We start from the raw sequence: 19,108 nt of genomic DNA, 5'->3' as shown, positions 1-19,108 counted from the left end.
AGGGAGACATGCATGCTGTTGGAGGAAGGCCACAGGGTAGGGGCTGTATGCTTATCCACGGAGTTTCTCCTACCTCTGTGACGGCGTCGATTGAGGCTCCGGTCTTCAGCAGCAGCTCCATGACACGGATATGGTTCTTCTTGCAGGCAATGTGTAAGGGGGTGAAGCCATTCTGCAGGCCCATACAAAGGGAAACAACCAAGAGAGCTTACACTGCAGCCCAAAGAACACCCAGAATATCACCTTGCTGTTCTCAAAGGCATCCTCTTAGAAGATGCCCAGAGAATAAAATGCCAATGAATACAAATCATTTAAGAGACAAGTGGCTCTCCCTTATGGGTCAGACATGTTTCTGAGCATGTTGTTTATATAATGTGATCCTGTTTTTTGGATATGCCTAGTGTAAAGGAGCTCTGGTAGTGTAGTGGTTACGAATCGGGCTGCTAATCTCACGGTCAGAAGTTCGAAACTACCAGCTGTTCCGTGGGAGAAAGATGAGGCTTTCTGCTCCCGTAAAGATTTACAGCCTCGGAAACCCTATGTAGGATCCTTATGAGTTGCAACCAACTCCATGGCTCATAACAACAACACTGTTTGAAGTTACCTTAAAGGGATAATTTACATTCAGGCGTACTTTTGTGTGGCAGATCATATTCTCTCTTTCCTGAAACCATTTTTTACTAAATGGATTTACTAAGTGGATTTCTGTATATCAGTTCAGTTCTGAAGTGATATACTAGAATATAGACTCCATGGGGACAGGGAGTTGGCCTTTTTTAAAAAAAAAAACAAAACTACTTTATCCTCCTAGGATAATAGTTTTCAAGCATGGGCAATTTTGCCCCTCAGAAGATATTTGGCAAGGTTTGAAGACATTTTGAATTGTCACAACTTGGGAGAGGGGAGGTGTTGATACTCACTGCCTCTGAGTTAGCATCTAGTGTTGCATCGAGTTAGCATCGAGTGTTGACACTCACTGCCTCCAAGTTGATTCTGACTCATAGCAACCCTATAGAGTAGAGTATAATTGCTCTCTAAAGTTTCCAAGACTGTAAATCTTTACAGAAGCAGATTGCCACATCTTTCTCCCAGAGAGAGGCTAATGGGAGTTAGCAGCATAACACTTAACCCACTGTGCCACCAGGGTTCCTGTAAAAGCCAGCCAGAGATACTGCAAATAATCCTACACTGTACAGGCCAACCCCCTTCAATAAAGAATTGGTTGTTGTTGGTTATGTGCCATGGTGTCGGTTCCGACTCATAACCACCCTGTATAGGGTTTCCAAGACTGTAAATCTTTACAGCAGCAGAATGCCTCATTCTTTCTCCTGTGGAACAGCTGGTAGTTTCAAACGGCTGACCTTGATGTTAGTAGCCAACTACGTTACCAGAGCTCCTTCAGTAAAGAATTATTAAGCCTCAAATATATGTAGTGCTAAGGTTGAGAAACATTGCCATAGAGCAGTGCCTGGAAGGCAGTAAATTCTCAGTGAAAGCTTTTTTTCAATGAATGGATGAGCCACCCTCTGCCATCTCTGGAGAAGATCCTGCCTCGCAATTCTCCTCTTCTGTGAATGGCCACGGGAAGATGGTGTGTTATGGGCATGCTCTGTGCAGAGTTCCAGCCCCACCACACCCTCACAGACCCTGGGAGGGAATCCGTGGCTGAGGGAGGAGGGAGCAAAATCATAACCACAGGTGGGAATTTGCTTTAGGTCTAAACTTACATCCCTTGGAGTGCCACGAAATTGTCAACTGTAAGTCTCTCTGCAGAGGAAGCATGTTCACTTCAGGCCACTTTGGCCATCCCAAAATAGGTACAACAGCCAGGCTGTGTCTAATAAATTCCTGCTCCTGAACTCTGAGCCTGGCTCAGACTGGAGAGGCGGCCCCTTCCTACATGCATCCTACAGATTCCACTTCCTGAGTCAGGTCTTCTGGGTCCAAAACCACCGTTGACCTCGGCCTGTTTCCTGGTCCTTGAGAGCAAGAGGTGACACCCAGCTGGTAGGGTAGCAGAGCATGGAAGGGTGAGTAAAAACCAAGCTGTTGCCCAGCTCGTGCACTATTTCACCTCCTGAGCCTAAGCAGGAGCACTTTTGAGGCCCTGAATCTTCGCAGCAGTTTGAGGTGAAAGCTGTTGCCTTTCCCTCCAGGTTCAACCATTCAGCTCAGGTCCTATCCCCCTCTGCCCACACGTCTCAGCACTTTCTCCAACAGCTTCCCACTCACCAGGGCTCTGGAGTTTGGTTTGGCCCCTTTATCCAAAAGGACCTTGGCCACTCGGTGATGACCACAGTGGGCTGCAACGTGGAGTGGAGTCAGGTGGTCCAGGGTGATGTCATCTATTTCTGCATTGTATTGCAATAGAAGTCGGACACAGTCGAGATGGTCTCCCTGAGCCGCCATGTGAATTGGGGACAAGCCGTTCTGGGTGAGGAAGGAAAAACAAGCAATCACAAAGGCTTCTGGGGGCAGAATATGGGAATTCAGGACAATGATTCCAACCTCACTTTCTACTTCTTCTTTACACAGTGCTCACGCATGGTTCTTGAGTGAACAGAGCTCATACAGAACTCCAAGCTCTTGACTACAAAAATTCTCCTTTCCACCCAACCAAATCCCCAAAGCGCTCAAGCTAGGCCAAGTCTTTCAATGAAACCTTCCCCCACCCCAGTCTCCTGAGGGCTTTTGGTATTGCATCACCACAGCTTATTTATGTATTTGCTTAATTGTACTCATAGCTAACTTTTCAGACGTGTATGTCTTCTCTCCTTACTTATAAGGTTCTTAAGGTCAGTGACTGTGCCTAGTATTTCCTATATGTCCCACAGTGCCTAGAACCTGCATGCAACACATATACCCCAAACCAGAAACCGAACCAACTGTCAATGAGTCCTTTCCAACTCACAACAACTCTATGGGCCAGAACAGAAGTGTCTTGTAGAGTTTCCAAGACTACAGCTTTACAGGAACAAACTGCCTCATTTTTTCTTCTACAAAGCGGCTGTTGGGTTTAAACCACTAGCATTTCAGTTAGAAGAAAGTACTTTAACGATCCACCACTCGTCTTGTAAGTTTGTCATACTGTGATGGCTTACTTGTTCCTGTGATTCTGAAAGCTATGCCAAGCAATCATAAATACCAGCAGGGTCACCCATGGAGAACAGAGTTTAGCTGTACTTTCAGATGAACACAGGCTAGGAAGGAGAGATGGACTACTTCCTAATGCTTACTCACTGAAAGCCTTATGAATAGCAGTAGAATACTGTAAGTACCAGAATATTGAATATTGAATATGATGAGGAACACCATTTTATTGTAAGACATAGTGTCAAAAGATGAACCTCTCAGGTTGGAAGGCACTCAAACTATGAGTGGGGAAGAGCTGCCTCTTCAAGGTAGATGACCAAGATGACATGAATGGAGTAAAGCATTTGGGACCTTCATTTCCTGATGGGGCACAACTCAAAATGAAGAGAAACATCTGTAAACATCCATTAACAATGTGAACATGGAATGTATGAATCATGAATCTAGGAAACTTGAAAACTGTCAAAAATGAAACGAAACACATAAACATCAATATCTTAGGCATCAGTGAGCTGAAATGGACTGGTATTGGTCATTTTGAATCTGACAATCACATGGTTTACTATGCCGGGAAAGACAAATTGAAGAGGAATGGTGACTCATTCATCATCAAAAAGAACATATCAAAATCTGTCTTCAAGTACAACATTGTGTGTGATAGGAGAATATCCATATGTCTACATATACAAAGAACACAGCCTTCGGTATAGGATGCATCTCAATGTAAAGAAAACAAAAATCCTCACGACTGGGTCAATAAACAACATCTATATAGATGGAGAAAAGATTGAAGTTGTCACAGACTTCATTTTGCTTGAATCAACCATCAACACTCATGGAAGCAGCAGTCAAGAAATCAAATGACGTATTGCATTAGGCAAATCTGCTGCACAAGACCTCGTTAAAGTGTCAAAGAGCAAAGATGTCAGTTTGAGGACTAAGGTGCGCTTGACCCAAGCCATGGTATTTTCAATAACCTCATATGTATGTGAAAGTTGGACAGTAAATAAGGAAGACCAGAGAAGAATTGATGCATTTGAGTTATGGTGTTGTAGGAGAATACTGAAAGTACCATGGATTACCATAAGAACAAACAGATCTGTGTTGGAAGAAGTACAGCCAGATTGCTCCTGGGAAGCTAGGATGGCCAGACTTTGTCTCTTATACTTTGAACATACTATCAGAAGGGACCAGTCACTGGATAGGATATCATGTTTAGTAAGGTGGAAGGTCAGAGAAAAAGGGGATGACTTTCAACAAGACAGATTGGCACAGTGGCAGCAGCAAATGGGCTCAGGCGTAGCAACGATTGTGAGGTTGGCTCAGGACTGAGCAGTGCTTTGTTCTGTTATGCATAGGGTTGCTATGAGTCAGTACTGACTCAATGGCACCTAACAACAATGACTTTAATGACTACGCCACTAGGGCTCCGTAACACTATTGTTGCTGTTAAGTGCCATCGAGTCTGTTCCAACTCATAGTGACTCTGTATAGGGTTTTCAAGGCTGTACTTCTTTCAGCTGAAAGCCTCATCTTTTTCCTTAGGAGCAGCTGGTGGGCTTGAATCACTGATCTTGTGGTTTTCAATCCAGTGATTATCATACAGAGCTACGTGCTCCCCTTAACACGCATGTTGCTAAGTGCTGTTAAGTCAGTTTCTACTCCTAGCTATCCTGTGTAGGGTTTCCAAGGAGCAGCTGGTGGGTTGGAACCTCTAATTTGTAGTTCAAACTGACCTTTCAGTCCAGTGCCGTACCAGGACTCTAACATACATGTTGTTATTAAGTGCCATTGAGTCAATTCCGACTCATAGTGACGACCCTATAGAGTGTTCCTGAGGAGCAGCTGGTGGGTATGAACTGTCCACCTTGTGTTTTGAAGTGGTCCATAATGTGGCTTTGAAAAAATGGCAATGAAATTGAATTTGGATTTACATCCTTCTGTTCTTTGCTCTTAACAAACTCACACCACATAAAAATCCTTTTAAGGATTTCTCAAACAGTAATTTGTTTGTTTTGTTTTGTTTTAATAAACAACATATTAAAAGCAGAGAAGACTCAGTCACTCGTTAACTCAAATTTCAATCCAACAAATATTTACTAAGTGTTAGATGTGCAGTAGGTACAGGTTAAGATCTCGAGAAGCAGAAGAGAATAAGCCATAATCCCTGGCCTAAGGAAATTTATAGATTAATAGGTAAGTCACAGAGTCTCTGGATGGTGCAAAGAAAGCATATTCAGCTACTAACCAAAAGGTTGTAAGCTTGTGTCCTTCTAGAGATGTTTCAAAGGAAAGACCTGGGGGTCTACTTCAAGAAAAATCAGCCAGAAAACTCTATGTAGCCCAGTTCAAACTCTGTGTGTATGGGTCACCATTCATTTATAATTAACAACAGCAACTGGTTAGATAACAGACATGAATACAGGTCAATTGTCTTTCAGTGTGAGACTGTAAGGTGAAAGCATAATCAAAGCACAGAGGTAAGACAGAATCACAGATGAGGGAGGAACATGGGGAACAGTTTTCCTGGAGGGGCGGTATATATGTTAGGTCTTCCCTGGTGGGAATGGAAGATCACCAGGCAGACAAGAGGGAAGAAGGATAACCCAGTAAAAGGCAAAGCAGGTGCAAAGTATCCCAGCAATGCCAGGGATACTCAGGGATCTCTATGGGGTTTAACATGCAGAAGAGTAAGATGTGGGAGGGAGCATGAATCTGGGGCTGCAAAGGTAGAGAGCAGCTGAACTATGAAAACCATATGAGTTGCTAAGGAACTCGGTCTTCAGGTTTTAGAAAGTGAGGATGTAAGGAAGGATTCTTGGCAAGGAAGGAGCACAATCAGACTGAATGACAGCAGAGGGTGGTCATCACTCATTACATTTTAGAAAGGCAATATCATATTTCCCAGTTGTCTGGAAAGTTGAACGTGCTTAGTAAAGAATTTTCATAAATATCCCTTTTCATCCTAGTTTAATAATCTGGATAATACTTTAATTCTTTAATAACTTAGGTACATTTATGTAAGTTTTAAAAATAGGACCTCTGTGGAAAAATTCTGAGAATTGCCTGACCTAATATTACAATTGGTTGCAGCAGCTTGATCTTCATTCATCCAAGGACTTGCAATTAAATGGTATGTATTTCTAAAGACGGTATCTCATGTGATAATTCTAACGATTCTAGCAAAGACAGGTAGGGCTTTCCAGAGAGGAAACTGAGGTACAGTGAGAGTAAGAAACATGCTCAAAGTCACACAGCAAATAAGCACTGGGTGGAGGAATAAACATTAAATGAACTGGGTTAGCAGAAGATTGACTTCCACTCCTCACAGGGGCTTGCTGTGAGTCAGGATGGACTAATAACAACAAATCAACACCCAACATATACATGAACAAAAGGGTCAGCTTAGGTAGTGTGAATCATGCCTCAAATGAAAGATAACAACTTTATAGATGTTTAAGATATTTTGTCAGGAAATAGATTAGACTGTGCTGTAATTACATGACTGAGAGCTGATTGGACAACCTCCTCAGGGGTCACGAATGGGCCTGATTTTTGCCTTTCTCTTACATTCTACATTCACCCCAAAGAGTAGTGCAAGAGCCTGAAGAAGATTCAGGCAGGCAGCATTGCAAAGTCTGACCGTTCAGTCCAGAAAAACTCAAGATATCACATTAGAATACAAGGATCAGCTTTTGATGTGGTGTTTTGGAAGAACTTTTTGTTTTGTTTTATTTTGATTTATTTCAGACCACTCTGGGTCATGCCCATAAAACTTCTCAGTGACTGGTTCCTCTTACAACCTGAAGAGCTCTGGAGACCTGCCTTTTCTGGAGCCAAGATAAAAGAGATTAAGGGTTGATCTAGATCCGTGATTGGCAAATGACAGTCTCCAGGCCACTCTGACTGCTCACCTGTGTTTGTATATAAAGTTTTATTGAAAGACAGCCACTCACTGACATATTGCCTATGGTTGCATTCACGTTACATTGACACAGTTGAATCGATGAAACAGACTGTGGCCTACAAAGATGAATGTATTTAATATCTGGCCCTTTAAGGAAAAGCATGATCTAGATAATAATGATCATTGTGCCCAGCTCTTCCCAGTGTGACGGCAGTGTGGTTAATGTTACATGCATTATCCCATTAAGTAGTATTATCATCTCTATTTTACAGAAATGGGATTTGATCCCAGGTTTGTTTGACTTGGAGGCCTGCCTCCAAGATGCTCCTCACAGGAAGGCGGCACACACCTTGGTTTTGGCCTGGATGGGCGCCCCATGGTCCAACAGGATCTCTGAGATTCGCACATGCCCATTCCGAGCTGCACAGTGGAGAGGTGTCAATTCATCCTTTAAAAGACAGAGTCAGAAACAGAAAGCCCAAGAGGCAATTATCAGAGGCTGTTTGGCAAGAAGACTATCTGCAGCATCACTCCCAGACCACCGGAAGTGATTGTTTCCTTAAGGACCAGCGCACCTTCAGCACAGTCTTACTCAGCTCTCCCACTGCACTTAGGCAAGTGCTGCAGGCTGTTTGGGAGACTGGTGGTGCATCCGGAACTAGGTCACACTTCCTGTGAGCTTCACCTTCCTGACCTCTCTACTGAGCTTGCTGGCACCTACCTTGGTCCTTGTTTCTATCTGGGCCCCCCGGTCCAGCAGGAGCCGCACCATGATCACGTTGCCTCTGCGGGAAGCAATATGCAGCGGCGTGATGCCGTTCTAGAGGGGGAAGATGCAGAAAGCAATCAGGAGCCAATACCCTTCTCTTGAATGGTGTTGCTGTGCACCCGGCTCCCCATGTCCCTTCCTGCCCACCCCCCAACAAATTTTACAACCTGCAGAGACATTATAGCAGGGTGGTTCATACCAAGATGGCCAAGTCCAAGTCTCCCATAGTAAAGGTCAGTAGGCCAGTGACTTGAAAATTGAAACTCTCTGAGTTTCTCATCTCTAGTTGCCCAGAGATGAGAGGGAGCAAGGCCACATCTAATACTTAGGCAAGTGTAGATCAGTGCTTTATTAAGACAAACTGGGTGGAAATGGAGGGTCAGATAACCAGAAACCTGCTCACAAGGAGCCTGGGTAGATAGCAGACTGTTTTACCCAGAGGCCTTTTTCTAGTATAGATGAAATGTTATGGTACTAGGCTAGTCAGAGCAATGTGGTCCTAGACAAGCCCAGACGTGTGGGAGGACCTGCCAGTGGGTGTTACCTGTGGTGTGAAGTTGACACTGGCTCCGCGGTTGAGGAGTAACTGGGCCACGTTGAGGTTCTCATAGTGAGCTGCAATGTGAAGTGGGGTAAATCCCGTCTGGGGCACAAGAGACAGTGAGGAAAAAAGCTTGTTTTATGTGATGTACAGTCATGTCATCAGAATCAGCCCAAAGAATCTGAACAAGTTGTAAGACCAGGTGACCCTATTCATAAAGGAGATTCTTGATTTATGGGAACATTTGCCAAAGGGATTAAAAGATACTTCAAAAGCTAGGTACCAGCTCTGAGTCACTCCCATAATTTGCCTCATGGTTTATGTGGATAAACCATGGTCTGGGATTACCTTAGACTCTGTAGGGCTTATTCATCTGAATAACAATTTATGAAGAGATTTTAATGAATTAATGGAAGTTATGCCATTCATGATCTTAATTCTAGGGGTTATTTCAACCCTCCAAGGGGTCTGGTGATCCAGCTGGTGATTCCAAGGCACACCCTTGACTTCTTTTGGGGTCCACTCTCATCATTCTGTTCCATAACTCCCCAGTCAGTCATTATCCAGAGAAAACAAGTGGTAACAGATGGGATGGGGCCAGGGGATTCTGTGAATAACTCCATGTAAATCCTTTCCATTAAAGGATATATAATTAACAATCTGAGTTTACAGATAATGGATTAGCATTTCACTGCTTCAAAACATCAAACAGTGCATTCAGAATACAAACTGTTCAAGTCCTCTGAGGAACCCTTTCTCCATTCTGCATTCTCATTTCCATGTATGGGGGTCACTTCCCTCCACCAGAGGACAGCCAGGTGAAAAGAGCCCAGGTAAAATTTAATACCACCCACTTCTGGGATTCCAAAATTTCCCTCTGGCCACAGACTTAACCTGTCCTCCTTCGACCCTTTTCTGGATGACCCAGAACAACAAGAACCTTCCCTGCTCCTTGCCAAGAACACTAGTCCCAGAGTTCACCAGGGATTTAAAGTGGGCCTGTCTATTGAGGTTCTTCTGCTCTCTTAGCAGAAATCTGAAGGTATGCTGTGCTCAGTTGCACAGCCAGCATCACCTTTAGTCTAGGTCCATTACCCACTTCAGCTTCTTAGACAATTCTTGGGGACTTGTTGGAATTGGTGCTCTCTAACTCATGGGTTTCTGTGGTCCAAGCCCTGGAGTTTTTTTCTCATTCTTTGCGGAGCTTCCCTCACCTTGGAAAGCACGTCTGGGTTGGGGTCATTCTGCAGAAGCACCGCAGCTGTCCGGGTGTCATCGTTTCGGGCCGCAATGTGCAAGGCGGGAAGGCGAACCTTCCCCTTCGTCCCATAGTTGATGAGGTGTGCCACCACATTCTCGTGGCCCTGCTGCAAAGCTACAGCGAGGGGAGTGAAGCCATCCTGGCCAGAGGAGAGAAAAGACTGATTTGCTCTGACTGTATCTAACCACTTGCTGCCCTCAAAACAGGACACACACTTTCACATCTCAGGGTTCCTGCTCACAACAGGCCCTTGGCCTGAAATGACCTTCCTCCAACGCTCTGCTCTTCAGACTCCTTTCATCCTTCAAGCTCAGCTTAAATGCCACCTCCTCCCTGAAACCTGGATTGACCCTATTTCTTACTCCACCATCTTACAGAACCCTCCAGCCATTTTTAAACACAGATTTAATTTTTAATTGTTGGTACATTTATAAATTGTATATAATCTTTATAATTGTTTCGAGTCTGAATGCTTTAAGAAACTTCTTTGCTTCTTACCCCATCTACTAGTGCCTTGAACATGGCCGACTACTATTCATTTATTCATTTCACAAATATCATTAAACACTTACCAGCTACTAGAAGCAATGCTAGTCATGGTGAATTCTACTGTGTGCAATTATGATCAATTTCCTCAGTTGTTTACTGAGGGACACAAGGCCCCATGAACCCATGAAGTAGAATAACAGTTGACTTATCCAATGCTAAGGGCCAAGAGATGCCTTAGCCAGTCTAAGGTTGGAGTCCTGGTGTGGTATTGTGGGATAAAACACTGGACCGAAGGGTCAGTTTGAACCATGAGGTCAGTGGTTCAAACTCACCAGTCACTCCTTGAAAACCATATACAGGGTTGCTATGAGTTGGAACTGACTCGACGACACTTAACAACAATCATTGAGTCATCCAAAGCTAAGGGCCAAGAGAAGCCTTAGCCAATCTAATTCAGTTTCCTTTATTTCACCAGTGAAGAAAGGTGTACAATGGGTTCATGGGAAGAGCTTTTTCTATTGAGGATCAAGACATACTTGTTAACCACACACACACTCCACAGAGGTCTACATTGACCACAACAGGATGCATCTCCAGCCATGTCCACAGAAGCTACTGCTCATACACAAACACACTTCTATGTTGCTTGTCATGGAAAGACAAAGTAGACTCTGAGGTCATTTCTCTGGCATGTGTCTGGGCATTCCTCAAGACACATGACTATGTCTCATACTCCTTTGCAGAGTCTGACAGCACATAGGATTGACTCCGCAAGGGTCTACACTGGTCACAAGAGGATGTATCTCCAGCCATGTCCCTGGAAGCTACTGCTCAGCAACAACGCTGTTCACCTGGGAGACTTTCCGTGGGGAGTCTGTTTTTCTAAGGCACTTACTTCTGTGGCAACATTCTGATTAGCTCCATTTTCCAGTAAAAACTTTACCACTTCCAAGTGATTCTCTTGTGCTGCCATGTACAGGGGTGTAAAGCCTTTCTGTAAACCGCAGAGAAACAGTCATTAAAATCCATCTACAACAGCAAATGATGCTCAAACAGGCAAGAAACTCTAAACTTGTGGACAGCTCTCTCTTCATCCTATCTTCACCTAGTCTATGGGGCAACTTCCCCACCTGGATCTCCTGTTGTAAATAAACTCACTGTCATTTTGCATTGGCTTCATAGGAAGGATTATTGCAAAAGGCCACAAGGTGGAGACGGTACTCCATGGAAGTCTGTGTCTCTGCTCCTCATAAGCGGAAGTCAGCCTCTTAGCACTCTCACTTGCCTCCATTTTCACTCCTTTCTTTTTCACCTCCCCTTTCTATCCTTCCTCCCCCCATAGCACCCCCGCCATGCACACACACATGCAGTGTCTCTCCCTTAATGAGCCAAAACTAAATATATGGTCTACTGAACAGCAACGAGGCCCACAATGACCCAACCCCACCATGCTAATAAAGGAAGCCCCCATTACTACTTGGAGTCCCTGGATGGGGCAAACAATTAATGTGCTTGGCTGCTAACCCAAAAACTGGAGGTTCGAGTTCACTCACAGGTACTTGGGAAGAAAGGTGATCTGCTTCCAAAAAATCAGCTATTGAAAACCCTATGGAACAGAGTTTTACTCTGACACATGTGGGATCACCATGAGTTGGAATCAACTTGATGATAACTAGTTTTGGGTTCATGATTGCTCAAGAAACATGCTACTGATAAATCAATACTGTGTGTGGACTAGTGCTATAGCCAATGTGCCCACCATCTCTGTGAAAAAAGAGGCAACACTCTCCAGCCAGCTACCTGCGACTGGGCGTTGACGTTGGCGCCATAGTTGACCAGCTCCCGGACCACCTCATTCTGACCAGCGAGGGCGGCGATGTGTAGGGCTGTGTTCCCCTTCTGAAACACATCAGAGGGAAGAAGCAGAGGACGTTTCCCATTGGGCCTGAGTCATAAGTGACTATTAAACATACACAATCAGGGTGCCTTGTGGGTAGAGAAGGAGGGACTGGCAACAGTCATTCTTTATGGCTGCATGGGATACAAAACACACATGTGTGTGCCTGGTCCACCACACATCTTGAAATAGTCCTAAAAGCAGAAATAGATGAATGTTTCCCATTCTCCATGAAAAATATCTCTGAAAGTAAAGAAAAAAAAAATCTCAACACCTAATATGTATGTGTAGTGCAGGTGTAGTGTTCTGTTATTGGCTTGGAAAATAGTCAGTATTCATCAGAACACACATTATAATGTTCATCAGGCAAGGTCTAGTCTTTTTCAACTTTTGGTTCATCTCAGTCCATAATTCTTCAGCATGATACAGAGGCCTCTGTGAAACCAGCAAATGCAGGGGTCGGGGGTGGTGGGGTGGGTGGGCAACTCTTGATGCTGTGAAAGGTAAGGCCCATGGACCAAAAACAAGACCAAAGAGGACAATGAATATGAAAATAGAAGAGAGTGAGCAAAGTAGTAAATAGAAAAGGAAATGTAAAAATGTGTAGAGAAGTTGGGAGGTGTTGATAAAAGAACTATATAATGTTTGTAGAGGTGAGAAAAAGCATATAAAGATATGATGTTGTTGTTAAGTGCCATTTAGTTGGTTAGGAAAATAAAGATAAATGGGGAAATAAGTAGAATACCATGAAAGAAAAACTACCACAGGAAAATACAAAGATTTGAAGTGTTAATAAGCAAAATATATAAGGAAGGCTTCACCAAGTAAGACAGAAGAGGAAAGTCAGACAGAAAAACACTAGAAGACAAGGCATGTAGTTGAGAGTTTTAAAGTAAACTTTTGAAGAGCTAAGAAGCAAAATTAGAGACTAAGAAAACAGGCAGTTTCTAAGAAAATGAGTTCATTCATTCTGGAAATTAAACAACAATTTATGGACAAGGTTCTAAACTAGGAACTTTTGTGTTTCTAGAATGGCAACTACCTTAGCTGGTCAGTCTTTCTGCCAATCCTCCCAGTTTCCTACCATGTCCAGGGGCTGGAACATCAGCACTTTCTCCAAGGGCCCACACTGCCAGCCTGTATAGTGAGAGTTGGGCGTGAGTGGCTCTGCTTGACAACTTCCATCAAATAAGATAAGTTGGAGGAAGTCGAACCATAACTGGATCCATTTGTCTCTATGCAACTTAAGGGACAGAGATCTCAATTGACTTGATTTTTCATTATTTAGGCAATGTATAGTTTTTAACTGAGCTACATAAACACTATCTATATGTCAGGAAACTTAAGGGCAGACCAGCAGGACTTTATAAAATCAGTCCACACATTGTGACCATCTGTTAAGCAGTTGCTGTTGAGTTGATTCTGACTTATGGTGATGCCATGTGTGTGTCAGAGTAGAAGTGTACTCCACAGGGTTTTCAATGGTTGTGACCTGGAAGAAAAGCTCTCTCCTGGCAAGGAACTGGGCAGAATAAGGGGCCAAACTCTGTGGTCACAGGTCACCACTGCTCCAGCGTCCACTGGTAGATACGGGCAGCCTAATCAAAGGAAAGTGGCTAGAAGGAATCTTGTGTGTTTCTTTCTTATACTTCGCTTAGTAATTCATGTAATTATAAAAACACTACCTGAATTAGGTAGGAGTTTCCTGTTAGTGGATTCCTGAAGTTTTCTTTTTGATTTTTCCTTGATTTCTATCAAAGTCCAACTTGATCAACAAAAGGGTTCTTCTTCTTCAAGTATTGGTCAGAGAATAAATGTCAGAAATGAATGTATAGGTGCTAATTATTACTTTTTCATAGAAGTCCAAAGAGCCTACATTTACAGGCTCTGGCACTTGGGTCTGATTCACTCACGGCACCAAGTGGAACAGGGCTGTTGGCAACATAACCTTGTCTAGAAATCAAGACTCTGGACTTCAAGTGGAGTTTTACTGTCTCCCCACTTAGATGAAGAAAGCTTCTGTTTCCATTCATCCCTTCATCAAACACTGAACATGTGTGTGTATGTTTGTGTGTGGTGTACTGGACTGATATGCTTCATGAGCTTCTCATGAAGCTCACATTGCATGTTCCTTTTCATCTGACCCTTCCTACCTGAAATCAAACTATATCCGCACTATATCCCTTTTGCCTATAAGGAGAGGACTAACAAGTGGAGAGCTTGAATTTCCACTGGAGAAAAGCATTCAGATGTGGGAGGCTGGTTGTGAATCTTGGTCCATGCCACTGTCCGCATGGACTGAGGGCAGCACTGGTGATAAATACGAACAAAGGGAAGACCCTGGGAACTGGACCCACTCTTTCCACACATACGTATTACAAGGGTCAAGACAAGTCTCTGACCCTGGGTTGGGGGAGCCCCAGAGGGGGTCATGGTGATCACCCTTGTCTGCTCTGCCTCTCCCTTACCACCAAAGAGCATGCCCTCCAAGGAGCAGGAAAAAGTACTTAGTGCTGAGCTAGGTAATCCACAAAGCCCAGTTTCTCCATTTTCAGAGAGTCATAGAGCTCATAGAGGGGAGGATGGCAGAAGCAGGTGCTGAGGAAAAGCCACATGGAAGGAGGAGAGAGAGAGCTGGAGTGAGAAAGAATGCTTTTCTTCAGTCGATATGCAAGCCATCTCATGCCAGTCTGAATGAACGAACAGCTTTGGAGCTGAGTTCCAGGCTCTGAGGGAAAGAGATGGGAGGTAGAAGAGAGAATATGCTCATTTTGTGCTTTCAACATTTCCAAGCACGGTTGAGGAACGTATCTTGTTTTTGTGTGTGTGTGTGTGTTGTTGTTGTTGTTACCTTAAAAGAAAACCAACCAAAAACCATCTTTCTCTTGCTTGGGAGACCCATTACAATCCCCCAATCTGTTATAACTCTTCCCTAGCCCACGGTTTCCATTTCTCTCTCTTTTTATTTTTCCTTCTCTGTCTGGTATTCCAAAACCACGTTGGCTTACAAAATTTCTATAAATAAAAAGGACACACCAAGTGTTCACTTGAAAAATAACAATCAAAAGGGCGGGGAGAAATCAGAAAGAGTAAAAGTGCTGAAGCATACTGTTCGTGCAGCTCTTGGTGAAATGCCAGGCAGAGAGGAGCTCTCTGGAGCACACCGAGCCTGTCAGATGGCACGCTGCTTGCAGCCAGGTATGAGAAAGCATCCAAAGAAGAAATCATTGCATCCCCTCCATCCACATAAAGGTGCAGAATGGAAGCAATTGGCATTTGCCATGGGCTGAGGAAGAAAAAAAATGCCCATAATACCTACAGAAAGAACAACTCAGTTTATTTTACCAATAAGTATAGAGGGATCTTTTCATGCTCATGAAATGACATGAAAATTACAGAATTTTTACCTCAAGAGATGATTCTACCTTCATAATATTGTGGTAGCTCACTTCAGAATCATAAATTATATCTGTTCCCTACACATTGCTCTTCTGTGTTCTCTGCTCGAGAGCTGGCAAGCTGCTGTGTGGAACTGCAATTGAGGTTGTATGTGAGACCATATTTAATCAATAACAAATGGAAAATGAGACGCTGGCGGGGGAGAAACAAAATGAAAATCATGGGAAGGTAACATGGGGAAAGAAGAGAAAGCAAGAATTGAGGACACAGTATTTGAGTTAGTAAATACGATAGTTTTTTGTTGTTTAGTCTTGTTTTGAAATGCTTGGCTGCATCTTGTTTAATAAACTAATAAGATGCACATATATAAATAATAAAACTGACTTCTCAATCCATGGGTGAGCATCAGTTTCACAACTCTACAGTTTGGGAACTGGTGTTAATAATCTGTTGAGATGGGGAGAAATCGATTGCTGTGAGAGGTCTGATAGTATCACGTGCCATATCCTCTTAGAAAGAGAGAATGCTATTCAAAAGTATTTGGTAAGGAAAAGAAATAGATTTGGGGCTAAACAGTGAAAGACTTGCTGGAGAAGGAGAAATCGGAGGAATTGGACTTGGGAAGGAGCCCTGGTGGTGCAGTGGCTAAGTGCTTGATTGCTAGCTGAAAGATCCAGAGTTTAAACCCACCAGTTACTCTGTGGGAGAAAGATGTCTTCTTTTATAAAGAGTAATGTTGGAAATTCTACAGGGCAGTTCTACTGTGTCATTAGGTTCACTATGAATAGGAATCAATTCTACGGCTATGAGTTTGGTTTTATGATTTGGATTTACATTAATGATGAAGGATCTGGACTCTTTTTAAAATCCTATGGCCCTTGATAACAACATAACCAAAAAACCAAACCCACTGCGCCGTGAAGTCAAGTGCAACTCATAGTGATCGTAGACACAGAGTAGAACTGCTCAGTATGGTTTTTGAGACTGGAAATCTTTATGCAATCAAACAGCCCATCTTTCTCCTGCAGAACAGCTGCTGGGTTCAAATTTTGGGCCTTGCAGCTAACAGCCCAACACTTAACCCACTACGCTACCAGGGCTCACAGTTACCAATATCTATTAAGTCCTTCTTATATGAGAGTCACTTTGTATACATTATCACATTTAATTTTAATAGCAATTCTGCAAATAATATTAGGATGCCCATTTTACAGGTGTAGAAACTGAGGTTTCACCTTGGTTGAGTAACAACCTAGATTTTCTTAGAGTATGAAGTATCTCAGTTGGGATTTGAACCCAAGACACCTGACTTCAAGGTTTCCACTGTACTTAGTCTCCTTCCTGTATTACAGCCAAGGACCCTGAGAAGCATAGAGTCACTGGGATAAGGCTTATGTACTTAGATTTATAACCTAGTGACGAGAATCAAGTCAAGACCTACTGGACCTGTGTGGAGCAGGGCTGTGCATTTTCAAGTAAGTTCGGGACTTACAGAACTAGAAAGTGATTGGAAGAATAAGACAAATTTAGAATCAAGTTTTGAGTTTTTCTCAGAAAGTTGGTGTCTATTCCAGGGTTCGGAACAATACTTTAGGGACCCATGAGCTTGAATTTTAGATGAAAAGTGCCCCCATTCCCTATAAGACTTACCTTGGTTGTTGTTTCTAAAACGATTTCTTTGTGCAGAAGCTCTACCACCATTTTCACATGGCCTTCTTTAGAGGCTAGATGCAGGCCGTTCAACCCATTCTGTAGAGAACAGAGCATGAGAAAATGTGTGGTTAGCGGGACACTGCTTTCTGCTGTCACAAGTGACTGAGAATGAGGCGATGAGAAGTGGGAAGGACTGGAAGGTCAGAGCTGGATGGACTCAGAGTGGTATCTCAGACAGGGAAGAAGTCAGGGTCATCCCAGCCGCTGTCAGCACCTCTCCTGTAGAAGCAGCAGACAGCTGTGGAAAACTCCACTGCCATCAAGTTAATTATGACTCATAGTGACCCTATAGGTCAGAATAGAACTGCCCAAAGGGTTTCCCAAACTATAATATTTTATGGAAGCAGATAATCTCATTGTTCTCTCTAGGAGCAGCTGTTTGGGTTCAAACTTTTGACCATTCAGATAGCAGCTGTTTACTTAACCTCTGTGACAAGAGGGGTCCTTATGGAAAGGAAGGGAGAGTGATAATACCACTATTCCCTGAATATGAGTGAAGTGTGGATTGTTGTTGTTAAGTGCCTTCGAGTCAGTTCCGACTCATAGCAACCCTGTATAGTGTTTCTGAAAGGAGCTCTGGTAGCATAGTGGTTACAAATCGGGCTGTGAACCTCAAGGTCAGCAGTTCGAAACTACCAGCTGTTCAGCGGGAGAAAGATGAGGCTTTCTGCTCCCATAAAGGTTTACAGTCTTGGAAACCTTGTACAGGGTCGCTATGAGTTGGAACCGACTCCATGGCGCATAACAACAACATAGGGTTTCTGAAGAGTGGTTGGTGAGCTTGATCCACCAACCTTGAGGTTAAAACTGACTTTTCAGCATTAACCCGTAGCACCATACCAGGCCTCAGAAACCAAGTGGGTGCTTTTGAAATTCAGATCTTGGCCCTGGTTTCAGGCATTCAACTGAAATGTAATCTTTCGACCCTTAAGTTAATTCTCATAGCAGCCACCAGGAAAAGCAAAGAGGCAATGTCAATGCACCCTAAACCTTTGCAGAAGTAGCCATATATTAAGTAAAATAATTTGCGATAAAGTCATATGTGAAGTCAATATGGGTTTGTTTCCAACCACCTAACTGTAAGATTTCCTCAACACAAGAATCATATTCAAAATGGTCCTGTGGCAATCCCGCCATTTCAAATGTGACCAAAACCTGCTTGGCAGGTACATTTTTAGGAAAGAAGGGGAAGGCGGGCAGAGAAATCACATTTTCTTATGCTCAACCATTGGCCCACGGAAGCAGAACTTGTGCAAAGCAATTAACACTTTACTTCTGGACTCTAGAAATCAGACTAGCTAAGTTTTGTTTATCCCTTTCATAAGGAGCTCTGGTAGCGTAGTGGTTATGAATCGGGCTGCTAACCTCAAGGTCAGCAGTTTGAAACTACCAGCTGTTCTGCGAGAGAAAGATGAAGCTTTCTGCTCCCATAAAGAGTTATAGCCTTGGAAACCCTAAACAGGTCTCTGTGAGTCAGAACCGACTCCACGGCACACACACCCCGACCCCATCCCTTTTATGCTTCATAGTCTCCTGATCCTTGTACTTAAATGTCTTTAAACTTTCTGGCAGAAGCTGTCTTCAAAGAGTGCTACTTAGAGCCACAACTAAATTCTGACCTGTTGTAACTAAACTTCAATTCTGATGGATGAGTAGATCTTGGCTCCATACAGAAAATGATTTTAGTGTGTGCACAATCTCCATCATCTGCCTTTTTGTTTTGTTCCTTCTCCACTTACCCCAAACTCCAACAACAGTTCTTTACTTTTCCCCTAACTCCTCCTCCCTGCCTCCTGTTTAGGTCAACCCTATTCTAGTGTGTTCCTTTCTAGGGGCTGTCCTAGAGCAAGTGAAGGTTCCAGTTTATGGTGTGTGTGTGGGGGGGGGGGGGGCGGGGTATGAAAGAAGGATGAATGGAAATGGTAAGAACAGGGAGGAAGAGGGAAGAGTGCTGTTACAGTGTGGGATTACAATCAATGCCATAGATCAAAATGTTGAATGAAAACCAATGTGCTCTGTAAACTTTCACCCAAATCACA

General features: G+C 43.4%; 1 protein-coding gene across 1 annotated transcript in view; it reads right to left on the bottom strand.

The window, feature by feature from the left end:
• Positions 1–19,108, bottom strand: part of ANK1 (ankyrin 1, erythrocytic) — a 111,745-nt gene that overhangs the window by 46,426 nt on the left and 46,211 nt on the right. Inside the window, exons 3-11 of the mRNA XM_006859985.1 lie at positions 17,007–17,105; positions 11,861–11,959; positions 10,956–11,054; positions 9,525–9,710; positions 8,314–8,412; positions 7,722–7,820; positions 7,350–7,448; positions 2,233–2,430; positions 74–172 (exon numbers count right to left, since the gene is read on the bottom strand). Coding sequence (XP_006860047.1) covers positions 74–172; positions 2,233–2,430; positions 7,350–7,448; positions 7,722–7,820; positions 8,314–8,412; positions 9,525–9,710; positions 10,956–11,054; positions 11,861–11,959; positions 17,007–17,105 — 1,077 coding nt within the window. The remainder of the gene's footprint in view (positions 1–73; positions 173–2,232; positions 2,431–7,349; positions 7,449–7,721; positions 7,821–8,313; positions 8,413–9,524; positions 9,711–10,955; positions 11,055–11,860; positions 11,960–17,006; positions 17,106–19,108) is intronic.

This window comes from Chrysochloris asiatica, unplaced genomic scaffold, assembly GCF_000296735.1.
Source record: "Chrysochloris asiatica unplaced genomic scaffold, ChrAsi1.0 scaffold00035, whole genome shotgun sequence".
NCBI lineage: Eukaryota > Metazoa > Chordata > Mammalia > Afrosoricida > Chrysochloridae > Chrysochloris > Chrysochloris asiatica.
This window is presented reverse-complemented; position numbering and strand designations above follow the sequence as displayed.